The sequence below is a fragment of the Macrobrachium rosenbergii genome, chromosome 55 (genome assembly GCF_040412425.1).
Source record: "Macrobrachium rosenbergii isolate ZJJX-2024 chromosome 55, ASM4041242v1, whole genome shotgun sequence".
NCBI classification, from domain to species: Eukaryota; Metazoa; Arthropoda; class Malacostraca; order Decapoda; family Palaemonidae; genus Macrobrachium; species Macrobrachium rosenbergii.
In genome coordinates this window covers 37,605,245-37,625,067 of record NC_089795.1, presented here as the reverse complement: position 1 = coordinate 37,625,067, position 19,823 = coordinate 37,605,245, and the positions used below count along the sequence as shown (strand labels likewise).

The 19,823-nt window shown below is 35.1% G+C and overlaps 1 protein-coding gene across 2 annotated transcripts in view; it reads left to right on the top strand.

The window, feature by feature from the left end:
• Window positions 1-385: 385 nt before the first annotated feature.
• Window positions 386-19,823, top strand: part of LOC136835120 (CUGBP Elav-like family member 2) — a 323,150-nt gene continuing 303,712 nt past the window's right edge. The window contains exon 1 of one of the 2 annotated variants that reach the window (XM_067098288.1): window positions 386-532. In XM_067098288.1, coding sequence (XP_066954389.1) covers window positions 495-532 — 38 coding nt within the window. In that variant the 5' untranslated portion in view covers window positions 386-494. The remainder of the gene's footprint in view (window positions 533-19,823) is intronic. The other variant, XM_067098291.1, reaches the window with a different exon arrangement.

The following is a 19,823-nucleotide window of genomic DNA, read 5'->3' as shown; positions in this document are numbered from 1 at the left end:
TAATTTAGTCTTTGGCGATGAGTGACGGTCAGTCTGTGTCCGATCTAAGGGGCTACTAGATTCACGCCATAATCCAGAAAGAGAGGAATCTAGCGTTTGTTCCGGAAAATATAATTGCAAAGCCTCCCCATTTTTTTTATCCGGCTTCTCTTGCATAGTGGAACGCAGGGGGGTTTTAATGTGCCATTCTTTATTCACGTCAGTTTAATGGAGTTTCAGAGTCATCGGGAGAGTGTTTCATAAAAAGGGGAAATAAGAAGACCTCCTCCCTTTGGTGGATTGAGTTTGGCTTATGTTTTCATGTTTGGCGTCGAGCCTTCTTATCGGCATATGACTTTTTACCTTTGGAAGTCATTAAAGAAGTCACATTAGGAGAGTGTTAAGTCCCTCTTTAAGGCTCTCCCAGACATCTTGCCCCGTTTTCCCCTGTTTGTCTGGTGTGTGCAGCGTGTTATTGTTTGTTTGTCTTTGTCTGTGCGTTTGTGTTGGTCGTCATGGTCTTCATCAGTTTGGACGGTGTACCTGGGACGAGGTAAGTGGAAAGTTGTAGACCATGTCATTTAATGTACTTATGCTCAGTCTCTATATATATATGTATATATATATATATATATATATATATATATATATATATATATATATATATATATATATATCGATAGATATATATAAGGGATGTACGTTATGTATTGTGCATCAGTTCCCGAGTTGACATGAGAGCTAATTAGCTCTAGTACTCATCATAATAGAATTAAGGATAGAAATATTAATATATGTATGGTCTATCGCGTTTTTGAAATTGTTCGATTGCTTATTTGCCTTTCATAAGATTTTAGAAATAATCTCACAATGCCATTTACCTATAGCAAAAAATTATTTCACACCAAATATCATGAGCTTGAAATATAATATTACGAAAAGAGTGTGAATATCCCGCGGAGTTTATAAGAATCTCGACCTGTTTGTTTCTTTACTAAGGTTTTAAATTTAATAATCAGTGGATTTTACCGTCGCTATGAAATACGGCGGTTGAATTTCGTCATCGTAAAACTAGCGGATTTGTAGAGATAACTTTATTGATCAGCAAATGTTTGGCCGGAGTTTTCACGTTTTCTGCTGTCATCATTATTTTGAGCAATTGCCAGTGAGTCGCTCTCCAACCATGATATTGACCTTGCTATCTTTCTGTCAGCTATGCAGGAAGTGACAGTTAATTATGCGACGTAATATCAAGCAGCAGGTTCTCCGAGCTATTTTATGCATGGCAACCGTCATGTTCGGATGATCTTTGTGGCTGGCATTACGACTTGTCATGGGTATGTAGATTGAGAAACAGGTCGGTAGGCAATAGATAACTTAAAGAAAGACCAAATTACTTTTTCGGATGTAAAGAGAACGGTAGAGTTACAATAATGGAGGACTGCCATTTCCTTGCATAAATGCATTTAAGATTTGCATCCGAAATTGGTTGGATACAAGTTGTGAAGTACTGTGTATGTTCGCTCGAATTGTACAGTTCAATATTGAATTTCCTAATATTGTAATGTGGTTACTTATGATTGATGATCATAGTTATGTTTAATCACGAGTTGAGTGATTTAGAAAATTTAGCTCTTATAGAAGTTTTAGAACACACGTTAATTGACTAATACGTACCTGTTTCAGTCATACATACACATATACATACATACATGTATTTATATATGTATATATATATATATATATATATATATATATATATATATATATATATATATATATATATATATATATATATATATATATATTGTTTATACATTACATACATATAAAATCCTATTTTTTGATACCAAAGACGGACACATTCATAACACGTTACTCAGTATTGGACATGGCAAATCGATTTTCTGTGATAACACGTCAGCAACAGGTTTACGGTTGTTACTTTTCGCTTGTCGCTTTTTTGTATTCAATGTTATCTTCACCTATGCAGCTTAAAGACATTTATGATTTAATCATACCAAATATTATGTTTTTCTTTTATATGAAATCCTTAGTTGATGATTACAACTGTTATGTTGAACAAATGATTTAGATACATCTGTATTACTACCCTGATACAACTCTTGTACTTTAATAATTCACTTACATTTCTGTCTATTTATATATTAATATTTATTTTTCTTTTTTAATAAGTGATCTCTTCCTTCTGTATTACAAGTTACTTTCTGTTACTTCTTTCTAATGAACACTGTAATCTCTGGAAGCTTGAATTTCAAGTCCATGACTCTTGTGGGCTTGTTCCGTATGAATAGGGTTCGTCTTCTGAATAATAATAATAATAATAGTAATAATAGTAATAATAATAATAATAATAATAATAATAATAGCTGCTGCTGTATGATTTACCTGATGCTCCAAAGGTACTCATTCGAGAGATTGAGAAACTACACATGCACACGTAATAATAATAATACATACATAATATGGCAATAATAATAATAATAGCTGCTGGTGTATGATTTACTTGATGCTACAAAGAAACTCATTCGAGAGATTGAGAAGCTACATTACAAAATAATAATAATAATAATAATAATACGACCAGATATTAAAAAGAAATCACGGTCTCCACCTTGCAGACGACGTATTGGACAACATCACATTTCGAGAAGCCGTTCCTTTGATGCTGTAATTATAATATGCACCAGATACAGTAATTATAATCAGTCTCGGACGAGCTTGGGTTGATCGAAGGTCGCGGCAGAGAGAGGTGTGTTTGCTTTGCCCCCCGGGGAGAGTGCAGACGACGATCTGATGGTGATGATGGTGACGTGTTGTGTATGTTTGCGTAGTGGATAAAATTTGGTTTCGTAAAATGAATTTCTTTCTTTCTCTCTTTTTTTTTTGATTGGATTAACTTCTATTGTTGTTGAGTATGTGACGCAAGCTACTCATATTGATAAATGGAGCGGTTTTTCGTTTTTGTTATTAAATGTATAATAACTGCTATCGTTGTAAATAATGTTATGGGAAGAATTGCGTAAAATAAATTTCTTGCAGTTGTGGAGGTTTTGATGATTTGTGTGTGTATATATATATATATATATATATATATATATATATATATATATATATATATATATATATATATATATACACATACATACTGTATGTATATATGTGTATATATATATATATATATATATATATATATATGCATGTGTATATATATATATATATATATATATATATTTATATGGTGTGGTAGTGTCAAGATTAATATTCATATGGATTATAATACGATTTAAACTATTTCAATGCTGACAGTAAAGCAGTGTAGTCTTTTCCTACTTGCAAGGATTCAGTTTTGTATAATGTAACAGTGCTCGGTGTTGTTTATCCAAAGCCTGGCAACGTTGTTGATGTGCTGTTTATTTATACCTTGACAGTGGTGGAGTTGAGTTGGCTTTACAAAGTCGAAGCGCACGTATATATATATATATATATATATATATATATATATATATATATATATATATATATATATATATATATATATATATTATATATATATGTATATGAATATGTGTATATATATATAATATTATTTATATATGTGCTTATGTATATGTATATATATATATATATGTACAATTATGTATATGTATATATATATATATATATATATATATATATATATATATATATATAAATATATATATATATATATATATATATATATATATATATATATATATATATATATATATATATATATATATATATTAGACATTCAATGAGTAGATGTGGATGGAAACCCAGGATTTGAAAAGCACTGTAATATGTACTTCATATCTATGTATGTGCGTGCATGTTTATGCTTAAAATAAGTTGGTTAAAATCACAAAATTAGTTACAAGCGCCCGTCTCTCTCTCTCTCTCTCTCTCTCTCTCTCTCTCTCTCTCTCTCTGCTTGTGTATTTTATGTAATACAGAAAGTGATTGTATATCCTGGATTATGTAACAAGAGTTAAATTTTTATGAAGTTGTGATTTCCTAAGGTGAGAAGAATTTCTTAGGGGGATGTTTGTAAGTACATTTAGCCCAGTGAGAATACCAGATGACCTTGCATTGGTAGGAAAATTTGCTAATGTCCTAGGATATGATGTTTTCTTTTCCTTTGTTATAGTTGATTTTTATTTTCTTAGTTGTGCACACATGTCTTTAAACATTTTATGATAATTAATGCCATGGCAGGATCTTCATAGTTTTCCAATCCTTCAAAATTCTTTACATCGTCTTGTAATCCTTAAAATTCTTAGCATTGACAAGACATGAAGTTGAAATGATAAGTGCATGGTCACTTGAGGGTCTCAGACGACAGACATGATTGACCAAATTGGGCTTAGTCATTGTTAGAAAACAATACGTAAGGAAAGGCCTGAGGAGAATAGTGATTATGGACTTTCCCTTCTTACGTGATGACACGCGTCCCTCAAAAGAGAAAGAGAGGGGAAAGTTAAAGGACTCATGAAAGGCAGGAAAGCCGAGTGTTATAATCTTAGAAAGGAATTTTGTGAAAGACCGACGTTACCTGTTGATCATTGCAACTCGAGACTAACCATCAGTGTCGGGGCGAAGACTGCGAGGAGTTGGGTCGCAATACAATCAAGAGGGTTCTCTCTTCTCAGAAACTCTGCTGAAGACGTATTTATTTATAAAGAAGACGTATTTATTTATAAAGTAGGTCCAGAAAATCTGTATTCACTAAAAGTTTCGAAGAATTAAAGTTTTAAGAAAATTGTATGCGAGTATTAAAACAGAAACTTTTGAGCCAAGAGGACATTGTGTGTTTATGTTGAGGGTCTTCATGTAACTTAACTGCATTCTATGCAGGAATCACCAAATCCTAGATATTTCTGACGTATATACTGAGTTAAGTGTATGTAACCTCCAAAATAGACGGTCCAGCCTCTCAAGAGGCAAAAATTGTGATCTTTAATGAAGTGAGGATTCGGAGACCTGCTAATGTCTGTTTCTGAGTCAAAAATTGCTTGCATATTAGAGCGTTATTGTTGTCACTCTCACATTTTAGTAGGGAAGAAGGAAGATTAAATTAAAGGATATAAACAAAAACGTTAGCCCTGGGTGTATAATAGGAGATCTCTGGAAGGAGTAGGTTATACCTCGTTAACATCAGCTACCCTTTTCAGAGATCTGCAGTTATAGCATTGTACGAGATTAATTAAGCTAGGCTGAGAAATGGCTTCTGAGGAGTGGGAGAGGATTCGTAAGTGTAGGAGTATCAACCTATGAATGGGTAAGATAACGGAATATGAAGAAAGTGATTGATATTTCGGAAGATTAGGTTAGAGGAGAGAGCATATTCCAGAGAAATTCAATCAGTGATAGGGACTGAGTGAGATGTGACATTATCAGATACAAGGTAAGTTTAGTGCTAGGCATTTAACTTACAATAAGATTTCACAGTGATACAGTATCATTAAGATAAACTTTTCAGGAGATGTCATGAGTGAGAACATAGCAGTTCTAGTAATACTCCTGAAATCATCGAATTGCACGATTCAGCCGCCTTTTCAGTCGTTCTGCTACAGGCTGTTGAATTCTCCTCCTGCTCCTGTTTTTCCTGACTTACATCCTTTCCATGTTCAAGAAACTCTTCTGTCACTTCTTTCAGTGGCCGAACCGCCCTCCTCTTCCGTCCAGTTTTCCCTTTTTCTGTAATTAAAAGAAAACAAGAAGTAGGATAAGAGATCATCAGTTAGTGCTACCTTACAGAATCCTTCCTGATGGTGAGCGAGGAAGTTGTGAGATAAGTTTAAGGAGATGAGAAATCTGAAGAGTGGGAAAACTCTATTTTGAAGATAAGAATGATGGGTGACAGACAGGCGGATCAATGTCGTCAGCTGCTTGAGAACAGGTATTAGGATCCATATCGTAGATGAGGGACACATATCAGTGCCAACAGCGATTGAAAAATATTGCAAGACAGGAAAACAGTGAAGATATCGTGAGCAGCTTCTTTGAGAAGTGCTCGCCCTCTCTCTCTCTCTCTCTCTCTCTCTCTCTCTCTCTCTCTCTCTCTCTCTCTCTCTCTCTCTCGTTAGAGTGCCACGTTTCTCGTTTTTGTCTCAGTGGTTCTCCGATTCCGTTCGTAATAGGTTGGCCTTCTTTTATAGTTAATTCTCAGCTCGAAACTTTCCTTCCCTTCAGCTTACCTCCTCATTTCAATACTTTCGAGAGTATCTTCTGCTTATTTAGTAAAAGAAAATGACCCACCTCTCTTGTTAAAACTTCCCGAGACTTACCCGACGTCAGTTTTTGAGTTTCTGCATTAATTATCCTAAAGAGAAAGGAATTGCTTGGAGTAAATTTAGTCGGAATGATCTTAACGTCCATTTTTTTAATATGTCCAAGGGAGAGAGAGAGAGAGAGAGAGAGAGAGAGAGAGAGAGAGATAAAAAAGCACGCAGTGTATTTTTTGTGTTATGCTATAGAATGTGTGCACGTGTCAATATGTATATATATGTGTATATGTATATATACGTATATGTATATAATATATATATATATATATATATATATATATATATATATATATATAATATGCGTATATATATATATATACTGTGTATATATACACACATATATATACACTATATATACAATGTATATATACACACGAACTGTATATATATATGTACTGTATATATATTATGTAAATGCACAGTATATATGTATGTGTGTATTTATATATTAATTTTATGTGCATATGTTTGTGTATATGCAACATAAATCGCAACCATCATTATTATAATTAATAATAACCGAAGAATGGTGTTGGGTCAGCGACTTTTGAAGAAAAACAGCAGCGGTCGATTGTACATTCCATTTAACGGGAAAACGATTCCAGATTACGTTGCTCATCGAGCGGAAGAATTTTTTCTCTATTTAACACTTCACGTCCCATTTAGCCCAAGGGTCATTTTCTACCCTTTGTCCCATTAAACGTGAAAAGGGGAATGGGGGAAGGGGTCTCTGGTCTTGGAAAGAGGAAGGAGTCTCTGGTCGTAACGCGTTTAACGACTGCAATCTGGTGATTCCTGTTGAAGGACGTCGCGCGTTCATATTCTTCCGGATTTAAGGATGGAAAGTTCTTTATAAGTTATGTTTCCGTCAATGTATTTCATTTTAGTCCTTTATTTAAGGAGGAATATGTGCGACATGCGGCTGACAGGTTCATGCATTCCTATGGGAGAACAAAGCTATTGGTTAAATTTATTGTCCTTTTAGCTATTTATTCGTATTTCTAATTGCATTATGAATTTATTCATGGATTAAATTTTCCCAATCCTAGGATTTTCCTTCTAGACCTGTCTCAGCTAGTATGTTTATTGTATGTTGTTGTTGACTCGAGAAGAAATTTTTGAAATTTTCAGTGTGTTCGCCTTCGGTCTCGCTTTACTTTCCGTGTACCCCGTTGAAAGTAAATGGTCCAATTAACCTCAAGTTCCTTAAAAGTTGGAGTGCGTGTCTGATTTGTTTTCTGTACGAGCAGACGATTCTGTGGCAGAACAATGATCCGTCGGTTATGCCAGGTGTTGGCGCCTCCAGGGATGTTTTAGTTCGGGACAATGTAGTCTGAGGTATGATGACAAAGGCATTTAATCGCGGATTCTTTCGACAAGGCATTTGGTAATTGGCGTTCTGGTATAGCAGTGGCTGTGTACTTGTTACACATACACACACACACACACACACACACACACGAGAAAGAGAGAGAGAGTTAGTTTAGCTTCATGAAAGTAGGGGTTTGACTAATTATAGAACCTAGGAAATCTGAGTCCATTGTGACTTATAAATGCTAAATTTCATAGTTCCCAGTTCAGTGGTGAAATGAATCAATTGCAGGGAGCTTTTATACACGCAAGTGGACTGGACTGGTGCGTTATGCAAGTGTTGAACACTTGAAATTCAGTTAACGTTGCTTTTTTTATATATTAGAAACCTGATGTTGAAGTCTGATTACTGCTTGACATCCTTGAAACTAACCTTAAACTCGTTTTATTGTTTTGTAATTAGATTGTGACGTGCTTATGTTCTACGTCTTCTCGTAGCTTTCAAGTTTTCATGAGGTTAATTCGCTCCTGTTTTATAGCAAATTTCTCTCAGGTTACTAAAACTGCATATTCAGGTACTGTTGGTTTAAACCAGTTTCTGATACGTCATCAGCAACAGAGTGTAAAATTTCTCCAGATAAGCACAAGATAGAAAAAAAAATTACTTGAAAAATATTTTCGCGTATTTATTTACGACTCAGAAAACATTTCTAGAAATCATTTTCATACTCGTAGCTTTGTGCCTCAGCAGTTAAGAGATCCATTGCGATGGAATTTGATTGTAGGTGATGAAACGAAAAGTAATTTGCGACTTGAAATATAACCTTTATTTTGATCCTGGGCTTGTGAAGCGATGTAGAATAGCTTCTAGGAACATTTCTTGATCAAAAATGTGATACTTCTGTTAACCTAAGAAGTGAATAGGTACTTAGCACTCTGTAGACTGTTGTGGCATGGCCGTGCTCATTTATAATACGCGTGTTTAACACCTTGGCACATTGTATAATAATTTGTAATGGCATGCAGTTGTTTCATTGTTGCATATATGGATACCTTCATTTTTGTGTGTATTTATGCGTGTATAATTCGCAAAATCATTTCTATGAGCTCTCTGTAGGGGGAACGGGGGATAGTGGCGCTTGAGGTGCACTGTAGGCATTACTTAAGGTTCTCTGCAGCGTCCCTTCGGCCCCTAGCTGCAACCCCTTTCACTCCTTTTGCTGTACTTTTGTTCCTATTCTCTTTCTTCCACCTTACTTTCCACCCTCTCCTAACAGTTGATTCATAGTGCGCCTGCGAGGTTTGCCTCCTGTTACACCTTTAAAACTTTTTGCTGTCAATTTCGTTTCAGCGCTGAATGGCTTCATAGGTGCCAGCGCTTGGCCTTTGGCCTAAATTCTATATTGTGTTCTATTAATATGAGGTGTTATATTTAATATTGTTAAAATAGTCTTATTAACTTTTCAACTGTTGTTATTATTAGATTTAAGTAGTAATTTTGTCGGAATGATCGGGGTGGCGTAGTTTCCCTTCCCTACCACTAAATGCGTAGCAGGCAAAAGAATGGTAATTTTACCCCCAGAAGAGAGAGAGAGAGAGAGAGAGAGAGAGAAAACAGGGTCCTCGAATTTACGCGCCGTGGAACTGCATTAAAGTTTATTTGCATCCTTTAACAGGTGGTTGACATGCAAATAATGGGACACGGCGAAACGCTGCAGTCGCTCACTTATTTACTGCCTTTAAAAAAAAATTTTTTATACATACAAATCGGGAGCCATTCCGAAATTAGTCGTATACATTTACTCCGTGAAAATGTCAGATTAGTCTTTTAATCGGAACTTAATTGCGCGGTGTTAATAATCGGTTTCCGAAACTAATTGATTCTAACAAAGTCAATTATTTGTATTTTGGTGGGATTGTAACTTTTGTTTTTCATTTTTTTTCATAAATAATTGAAAACGGTTAGTTTATGGTATGATTTTAGCGAGTTTAAATTGAAACGACACACAGTATGCCCGATGATTGTTTTGTTGATTATCGTTGGCGTTTTGTGATAACTTCATTGATTCATAGCAGTCATGAATAACTGACTCGGAATCCAGCTTTCTTTATTCCTTAATTGCTGTTTACAGCAAGTACTGTTGTGTATCATAGCCAGGTTTTGAAATGTCTTTGTAGGGAATATTTGCGATTGATGCTGTTGTTTATCTTGTCTGAGTGGGTGAGGTCATTCTAAATAGTATGCGATATTATTGCTGTGTATAGAGGATTTCACTTGAGTATTTTGTACTGTGAAAATACTTAACCAACAGTTAGTTTGACTGCAAAAACATTACACTCACAAAATAACTTCATCATCGAGAATTCTGATGTGGAAATTTATATGCACATACACATTCGTCATTGAGAACTTCGATGCAGAAATTTACTTGCCGAAGTTGCGTAGCTACATTTACATGCAGGAAATAACTTCATTATATCATTGTAAAGTTCGATGCAAAAAACTGTACACTGGCAAAATACACTATTGTGAAAGCAAACAAACCATTGTGAACATATTGTAATTTAGACTGAATTTTCTTACCATTGTTTGTAATGAATTTAATATGAAGCGAATTTCATTGAATTAAGATGACTAATAAGACGGTTTTTTCATTATCGTTAATTTTTGCATTGCCTACCGTGTCACGATTTTAGATTTTCATTATATTGGAAATTAATTGAGTTATAGCTAGTATTTTGAAGCGTTATTTCAGTAATTAAATAATTTTGTAATGATGTATATTTATAGATGGTGTATGACTTCTCTGCCTTATTGTTACTCTATTTACATTTCCGCCACTTGAGAAGGTAATGATATTAATTTTGCATTGGTATTACGAAACTAGAAACTAAATGGTAAATTATTTTTGTTAACGTGTAGAATGAAAGACTTCTTTGAAGATCATCCACTTTCATTTTCTTGTAAATATTAGAGTGAAATCATCAAATGAGGTGTTCAGTTGGGTGACACAGATGATTGTGGTTCAGTTTCTCAGCGAAAGGAAAGTAGACGAAATAGTAGCCTAAAGATCAGAAGTAAAAATTTTATTCTTATATCCATTGTATTTATTGTTGATTGTTTATGGTGATGCGGCAATTAGTTGGTGCGACTGAAGGTTATACTTATAAAATCTGTTAACAATTTGGAACATTGGTTCCTTGATTGAATAAAAAATGTAAGAAAAGATTATTGTCATGTATTTGCCTTCTTTAAATCCGCCTGTGGTCTTAGATCGTTCTTCAGACTTGGTAACATGACTTTCTATCAGTGGAACCGAAGAAAAAAGAATGTAGAAAGGAAAAAGAGAAAGAGAAAAAACCTGGCGCTCTTGTTCACAATTTGGTCTTATTAAGGAAGATAGAAAGTAGAGAAAGTTGTTAGAGTCGAAATGTCAAGAGTTCGCACAGAATGCGGTATTGGAATCCCACACCGACCGAGGAAGGAGGACGGGAGGGGGAAGTTGGAGGAGGAGAAGACGATGAGAGGGGTATCAAGGCAGGCAGGTAAGGGAATGGGTACCGTCCTCTCTTCTACGCCTACCAGCTCCCCCTCTCCCTCCCCCCCACTCTCCTGCCCAATTCTTACTAATGAAGTGCCCCGCCCTACACCACCAAGCAGACGGATTTCCTTCCTGTTTTTGTTTTGGATTGCGATTATATTTGCGGTCATTACCCGGGTCGCCGTCCAGGCCATCTAGTAACTGACCTGCGCGTCCAGCTCACCAGATGTCCGCCCGTTCGCTAAGGGTAAGGTTTTATAAAGCACTAATTTTGTTGGAGAAACAAATCCACAGTTATGTATGGAGACATATATTTGAAAATAAATCTCTACAGAGAGTTTTCGGGGATCTGTCCGATTGAAAAGGGAAGTCGAACAGATTCCCGAAAGCTCACTGTAAAGATTTATTTTTAAATATGTGTACCCATACATACAGTAAATGTGGATTTGTTTCTTCATTTAAGACTCATGATACTATGGCCGTTTTTAACTAATTTTATTATATTTTAAGATAGTCCTCGAAATCTTACATATATCACATATAGTATGTGGGAGTTCATCATTTGGTAAGCCTACAGAACAGCTCTTCACGGATATATCGTTTATTCTTAAAAGACTGAGCAATATAGAAAAGGGTGTATATAATGCAGTACAGGTGAGAATTTTGAGATGTTACCTTCATTTGTTTTTCTTTTTGTTTATCTTTTTACTTTCACCCCCGAGGGGCTGGTACTCAACACGTTGCCCTGAGGACCTTTTTTTTGTGTAGAATTACCCATAATTCTTTATGGTGGATCTAAAGGTCTAGGTCGCCAAATGCCAAATTGGAGGTTAACCTTGGCCGAAACGTTTGAACTTTTCGATATTGGCTTCTAATCAAGCTTTTTATACTTCACCATTGATTTCGATTTGCAAACGGAAATCAGGGTCATAATTGAAGGTCAGAGTTCAGTTATGAATTAAACCTTGATCACAGGTTTGTAACAACGAGGTAAACACTTCATATTTGGCATAGCTTATTCCACTAAGAAAGCTCAGTGAGGTCCTTTGATACAGTTACAGGTCAAAATTGAGACAGGTGTGCATATTTTACTCTCACACGCCTACACTATATATATATATATATATATATATATATATATATATATATATATATATATATATATATATATATATATATGTGTGTGTGTGTGTGTGTGTCTTCATATATGTGTGTGTGTGTGCAGGTATATATGTGTGTGTGGGGAATACTTTTCTTTCGAAAGAGCAAACTGAGTATGTACTAAAACTATTTAGCATATTCAGCATAGGTGATTCGGATTTAACTTGGAACATTCTTGTCGCTCCAAAATTGCGTTCCTCTCAAGTAAGGCACGAATCTTGAAACTTACAATTCTTAAGGTCAGATATCAATACCTATTCTTTTTTATTTCTTTATTTTTTATTTTCTATTCGTAATCTGAATCATGGTAGCTTCCCGATTGTTTTCATGCATGATGTCATTCGTTAATCCTTCTACATTTTTATGTACGATTATGGCCGCAGTGCCTGGTTATTTATCCTTCCTAACGAGCGTTTTCCATGTTGTGATGTTTGACTAATATTCACTGAAAAGCTCTTTCATTTAATTTCGCCACCGCACAGATTAAAGTCTCCAAAGAGCGGCATTTGTAAGTTTCCAACATTGAGTTTTAGCTTCGGTATTACCAGTATGACATCTCTCTTATATCCTCCATATCACTTCTGAAGCATCTACTCCCCGATTGTCTTTCTTCCAGTTGTCCGAGATTTATAAATTTGTTGTGTTCTTTCTTTCTCTCTTAGCATTCAGTTTTGTCAGTCAAGGCGCCCCTCTGTTTTCTGCGGTTATCTTATCAACTTTCTGTGATGAGCTAACTCACCATGTTGATTTTTGAGACAGATTCAAGATTACTCGATTCCTTGTCTGTGTATCAGTTAATTTTCTCTGCCCCTCTTTTTCCTTCTCCCCCTCTGTGTAGGTATTCTTGATATATATACATAAATATTTAAGAATTCGCAACTCACACTCTTTGTAGCAGTTACCTCTCTCTCTCTCTCTCTCTCTCTCTCTCTCTCTCTCTCTCTCTCTCTCTCTCTCTCTCTCTCTCTCTCTCACACACACACACACACACACACACACACACAAACAAACCTCTTACATTCATCTCACAGTGCTTCCTCTTGTAGCTCGTTCAGATTTGCGCGGGGCCGCTCTCTTCCCTGCTTCTTTTACTGGAAGTTCCCTTTCATCTTGATTGCATTTATGCCAAATCTTAATCGGGTTATAGCAGCAGAAGCTTGCCTGCACCCTTTGACTCTCTCTCTCTCTCTCTCTCTCTCTCTCTCTCTCTCTCTCTCTCTCTCTCTCTCTCTTCTTCCTTGCATACATATTCCTTCAACGAAAGGTCTTGGTCGCAAGGCTTGTCTCAAAGTGCAACCGAGTTGCAACGCTGCAATCTCTCTTCAGGAGTCTTTGGATTATTTCATTTCTTTCATATACCTGCTTCAAGGAAAATATAAAGTTTTTTTTATAGAAAGTGTATTCATCTTTTATCAGGTGACATCGTAAAACCCTTCAGACAATCTTCCCACATATACTCGTGCAAATTGGCAGTTACTAATTATATATCTAGGCGCCTGTTTCACTTCTGCAACGACTGGGCTTTGATTATTTTCTTTTGCTTCTTTTTTTTTTTTTTTTTTTTACTCCTGAAAACCTTTCTATCTGAGATGGAAGAGAGCGTAACGTTTTATATCCCAAAGGCTTTCGCACCTTAAAAATATCCTATAGTAGACCCTCATTCGTTTTAGGCGACTCTGAGAAAAAATACCTCCTTTTTAACAAAAACAAGAAGAGTAATTGTGTGTATTTGCCCTCTCTGAGATCTTTCCGTTTTAAACGCTTCGTCACTTATAAGGATTCGCCAGACCCGATGCCTTTGCAGTCGTCATTTTATGTTCACTTTTTTTCATCGATTAATTTCTTTTATTTCTGCTGTATTTTTTAATGGCAGGGGAGCATTGGCTTCGAAATTTGCTTTGGTTGACTCTGAGAGAGAGAGAGAGAGAGAGAGAGAGAGAGAGAGAGAGAGGTTAGGGATATGTTAGGTATATAGGTAAATCTGCCCATATTTGTTAATGTTATTTATTTATTTTATTAACTTTTTGCTGTTTTTGTATAAATTCAGAGACAGTTTGTTGTTCGCCTTTCGCTAGAGAGATCATAGTAGTTAGTTGTTATGCAGGGTAGAAATTTCCATAATCAGACCTAGAATGCTGTAGAGTAGCAAGGATTCTGCATCACAAGAAGATAACCGGATTGCATCTCTGATGTATATGGAGTTAATTTCTGTACTCGTACGGAAAGTTAGATTAAGTTGTAAAGGATATCAGTAAATTGTTTACTGTTAAGTTTGCCATGAAACTACGGAATGTTGTCTGAAGCAGTCCGTCTTTTACTCAGCTGGTAAGATTCACTACGGAAAGTATGTCATTTGTTTGTGATTAATTTAGAAGAAATTAGCTTTGCCAAAAGCATTCAGATCTTTACTGTTGCACTTCAACACCACTTGCATACAGAATCGTGAAACTAATATGCTTTAAGTATGTATCAGTCAACTGCAGCTTGTCTGAAACCCGTCAGTCATTTTGTCTGCTGTCGCGTTTATAAGTAGTGTAGTTTTCAGTTCACTAAGTAATGATCATCGTTAATGTACGGTTGAGGCTTATTAAGAAACATAAAAAAGCAAATTTTATTATTTATATCCCAGGGTATATATTTCTTTTTGCTAATTCGAATGGGAACTGTATTTCATTGTCCAAAGTAACCAAGACAGGCAAAAAAGGAATTTCGGTTCGACCAGGAATAGAATAAATAGTTCCAAGAAACCTTGCTCCACAGGTGGTGATATTCATTTCTCAGACTAGAAAGTCATAAAAAGGTAAAGACTTCCAAAATACAGTGTCAATAAAATTGGAGTAAACTGAAAACTTGTCCGCACGTAGTGCTTTTAGGGTTGAAGCAAATGACTTGTGTCTCGTGGGCAACAAGGCTGTCTTTCATGAAACTTCAATTCTTAACATAGGATTCTCCGCCTACCTTGTGTTATCCTAGTCGTTTGGCATGGCTTTATTTAAAGGACACGTATGACCTTTTCTTGCTAGTGACCTAGCTAAATATTGATAGGCCTTCACGTATCCTTCTCTGTCTTTTGATAACGAAAAGGAAAAAAAAGCGGTTTGGTGAATAACATTTTTCCCGTTGAGAAGCTTTATGCTTTCATGGTCAGTTTGCTCAAAATTTCATGAAATGTTGGTTCCGATGTAATTTGCATCCCGCATGCAACTGGAATGTGCCGGTGAAAAAGTGTGATCAGTCAGGCAACGGCCCGTTGTGTCTATTTTTCAGAATTGTAAACTTTTGGGAATTTTGTTTTGTTAATGCCTTTAACATTTTTTCGTTTCAGTTTTCGTATACATGTATATATATATGTGTGTGTGTGTGTGTAGTATATATGTATGTATATATATATATATATATATATATATATATATATATATATATATATATATATATATATATATATATATATATATACACTATATTATATATATATATATATATATTATATATATATATATATATATATATATATATATATATATATATATATATATATATATATAATATATATGTTATATATATATTGTGTGTGTGTGTGTATGTATGTTCAGCAGTTGTACAGTATATTTGTATGCAATTGGTTTAGTCTTGTTTGAGCTGTTGATATACAGTCCATTGTTGTGATGTTGCACACTGAAGGTTAGTACACCCGCCTGATAGCCCTTGGTGTAGTTGGGGTTCACGGAGGAAGAGGGGAGATAAGGGCGGTGGGCGTGGCCTGATAGTGTACGTGCGTGTTGGAAGGGAAGCAATGAACAGGCTCTTAATAGTATTTCTGGTTAGATCCACGGGAGGTCATGGGCGCCTAACGTAGTTTTTACATATTCAGTTTGTTTTCTTCGATCACATTTAACTCTGGTGTGTGAAATTCATTCATATGAGAAGATTCTGGTTTAATAACGATAGTTATGCTGTGCTACAAAACTAGTAGTAGTTTTCATGAGGCTCAAATTTTACTTCATGTAGGTCATTCCTTCTGTAGTAAAATTGTGGTTTGTTTACATTCTCTCTCTCTCTCTCTCTCTCTCTCTCTCTCTCTCTCTCTCTCTCTCTCTCTCTCTCTCTCTCTCTCTCTCTCTCACACACTTGTATATACATTAAAATATTTAGTACAATCTCTCTCTCTCTCTCTCTCTCTCTCTCTCTCTCTCTCTCTCTCTCTCTCTCACACACACACACACACACACACACACACACACTTGTGCTATACATTAAAATATTATTTACAATCTCTCTCTCTCTCTCTCTCTCTCTCTCTCTCTCTCTCTCTCTCTCTCTCTCTCTCTCACACACACACACACACACACACACACACACATATACATTAAATTGTTACGTTAAATTGTTACACACATACACACACACATATATATTTTTTTTGCCAATTGTAAAGTTTGCCATGGACACAAATACATCCAAAGTTTTATGTCATTGATGGAACAAAATGCTATAAAAACCAAACGAACACATTTCAGTTATGAAGTTTGATAGTGGTTTTTTATCTATTATTTTTTTCATTTTTTATATTATATGTTGGAATAGGGTTGTGCTTGTATGTGGGGATGGCTGTCACCACGGAGTTCATCGTTGCTATGAAATTTGAGAATTTTACATAGATATGTAATTTGGGGATTCTTCATTGCCATGATGTTTGGGATTTCTTGTTTTGTATGTATTGCCGAGAAATTTGGGATTCCTTGATTGCTATTTATTGCTAAGAAATTTGAGAATTCTGGATTGCTATCAAATTTGAGAATTATCGGGCACTGAAATTTGGAAGTCCTCTTTGCTACGAAATTTGGGAATTCTTCATTTCTGTGAAATTTGTGAATTCATTGCTATGAAATTTGGGGATTCTCCGTTGATATGAAATTTGGGAATTTTTCGCTATATGAAATTTGAGGATTCTTTATTGCTGTGAAATTTGGGAATTCATTGCTCTGAAATTTGGGAATCTTCATTGCTATAAAATTTGGGAATTCTTCATTGCTCTGAAGTTTGGGAATGCTTGATTGCTGCGAAATTTGGGAATTCATTGCTCTGAAATTTGGGAATTTTCATTACCATGAGATTTGGGAATTCTCGGTTGCTATGAAATTTGGGAAACGTTATTGCTCTGAAATTCTGGAATCTTTATTGCTATGAAATTTGGGAATTTTCATTGATATTAAATCTCGGAGTTCTTGATTGCTATGAGGTTCAGGAAGCTGTATTGCTATGAAATCTGGGAATTCTTGATTGCTAAGGAGTTTGGGAATTTTATTGATATGAAATCTGGGAATTTGCATTGCTATAAAATTTGGTAATAATTTTTGCTCTGAAATTTGGGAATTCTTCATTGCTATGACATTTGAGAATTCTTCATTGCTATTGTTTTGGAATTCTCCATTGCTATGAAAATTAGGAATTCGTCATTGCTGTAAAATCTGGAAATTCTTCATTTCTGTGAAATTTGGGAATTCATTGCTATGAAATTTCGGAATTCTTGATTACTATGAAACCTGGGTATTATCATTGCTAAGAAATTAGGCGTCGTCATAGGAGGGTAGAGGCTATGTCCTTGCAGGTAACCAGGATTGTGAAAAAGGTATCAGCTCTCGTCGCTGGTTATTGCGTAACCTTCTGGTGCCCCGGTAGAAGGGTCACCTGCTTAATATTTAATGGGCTTCCTAGATGGTGATGTGAATGGGAATAGAAATTGACGTCGATAGGTAAGTGATGATAAGTTGACTGCCTGTCGTTTTGAAGGATCCCCGTATGATAGATTTTTTGTTCATCATGTGACTGTGCTTGTCCTGAAGGCTTTTTTTAAGTAATCGTGTTTTGCACATACACAAACACATATATATGCGTGTGTATTATATATATATATATATATATATATATATATATATATATATATATATATATATATATTATATATATATATATATATATATTATATACATATATATGTAAATTTTTGTTCTCTCATTGGAGTCTTGATTTCAGTTTTAGAAACCAGTTTTAGAAATGTATTATATATATATATATATTATATATACCATATATATATATATATATATATATATATATATATATATGAATTTTTGTTCTCTCATTGAGTCTGGCTCCAGTTTTAGAAAGAACCGTCAGGATTAGATTGCAAGCCCTACTTGTACTAGACACTGCTTGATGGTCACCTACCTACGGCCTGACCACACCCAACGTTTCCTAACTTCCTTGATGTGACTACGAATCGTATAGCACATGTGTCTGTTTCACATGTTTGTTCTAATGGATACAGAAGGGATTGGAATGGTTCAAGCTTTGCTGGAAAACCACAGTGGAAAAATTGTGGCTCTTAAATGTGTTCCCTAGGTTGTGAAAGCCCTGCTTTTTTTGTTGTTATTCTGTTTTAGTCATCAGAAAAGCTTCCCAATGATTGCCTGTCGTCAGTGTAAAATAGCTTTTATAATAAAGTGCAAAACAACTATAGCATAAGAAGGAAATTCATTACAATGATTTTATTTTAGACATGGGTAGTCAACCTTGTAATAACTTGCAATAAACAAATTCTTCCTGGTGAGTGACAGGTCGTGGTATTCAGAACATGGCTGCAGAGTAAATGGCGTGGGTTATAAACAAGTTGTGTCTAAGCCTGAGAAAGACCATCATCAAACTCTTAACCCTTACTGTGGCTTCTCTTGTCTACATGGATTGCACATGGGAACTTACGAGGACAGGGACGGTTAGGGATAATCTAAGTGAGAAATAAAAGCAGAAATAAAAGCCTTCGGATGTTTTATTAACAATGACATACTGAGATATTGAGTGATTCATTTATAGCTAGACAAGACAGCCTACTTCATGTAAGTAGGTTCTTATGTGTGTACTGAAAATAACTTGAAGTATCGGATTGCCATATACAGGTTGAAATGTCCCCCAGAAGCATTTCTTTAGAATTTAATTGTATAAAATAGCTGGTGATGGTGATAAATTGTAGACTTTCGGGGTGGCTGTTGTGAAGGAACATAGGTCTAAGAATAATTAGAATGTTTGTTTTTGATATATAGACAATAGTAAACGAAGTATATGAAGTTGGTACAGATAGTAATGAAGTCGTGCACGGACCAGGGATGACAAAAATCGTTTGAAGTGTTTTTTACTGATTGAAAGAAATAATGAGAGAACATTAGCAAGAAAGAAAATAAGAGAATGTTAGAAAGAAAGAAATAAAAGAACATTAAACTTAGAATCGAAAGCATATTTCTTGTAAAGAGAACTGTGCATTTGTTAAGGATGCTATATAGTGGAGCTACGGCTGATTTATAAGATTCAAGTGTTGTAATTAATAAAGCTAAAAGATAACGATTACATATCTGGAAGTAAATTAGAAGATAACATAGGGAAACTTCTGCAAAAGAGTAAAAAGGTTTTAATTTTGTTAGTGGAGATAAGAATCAGTAAAGAGAAG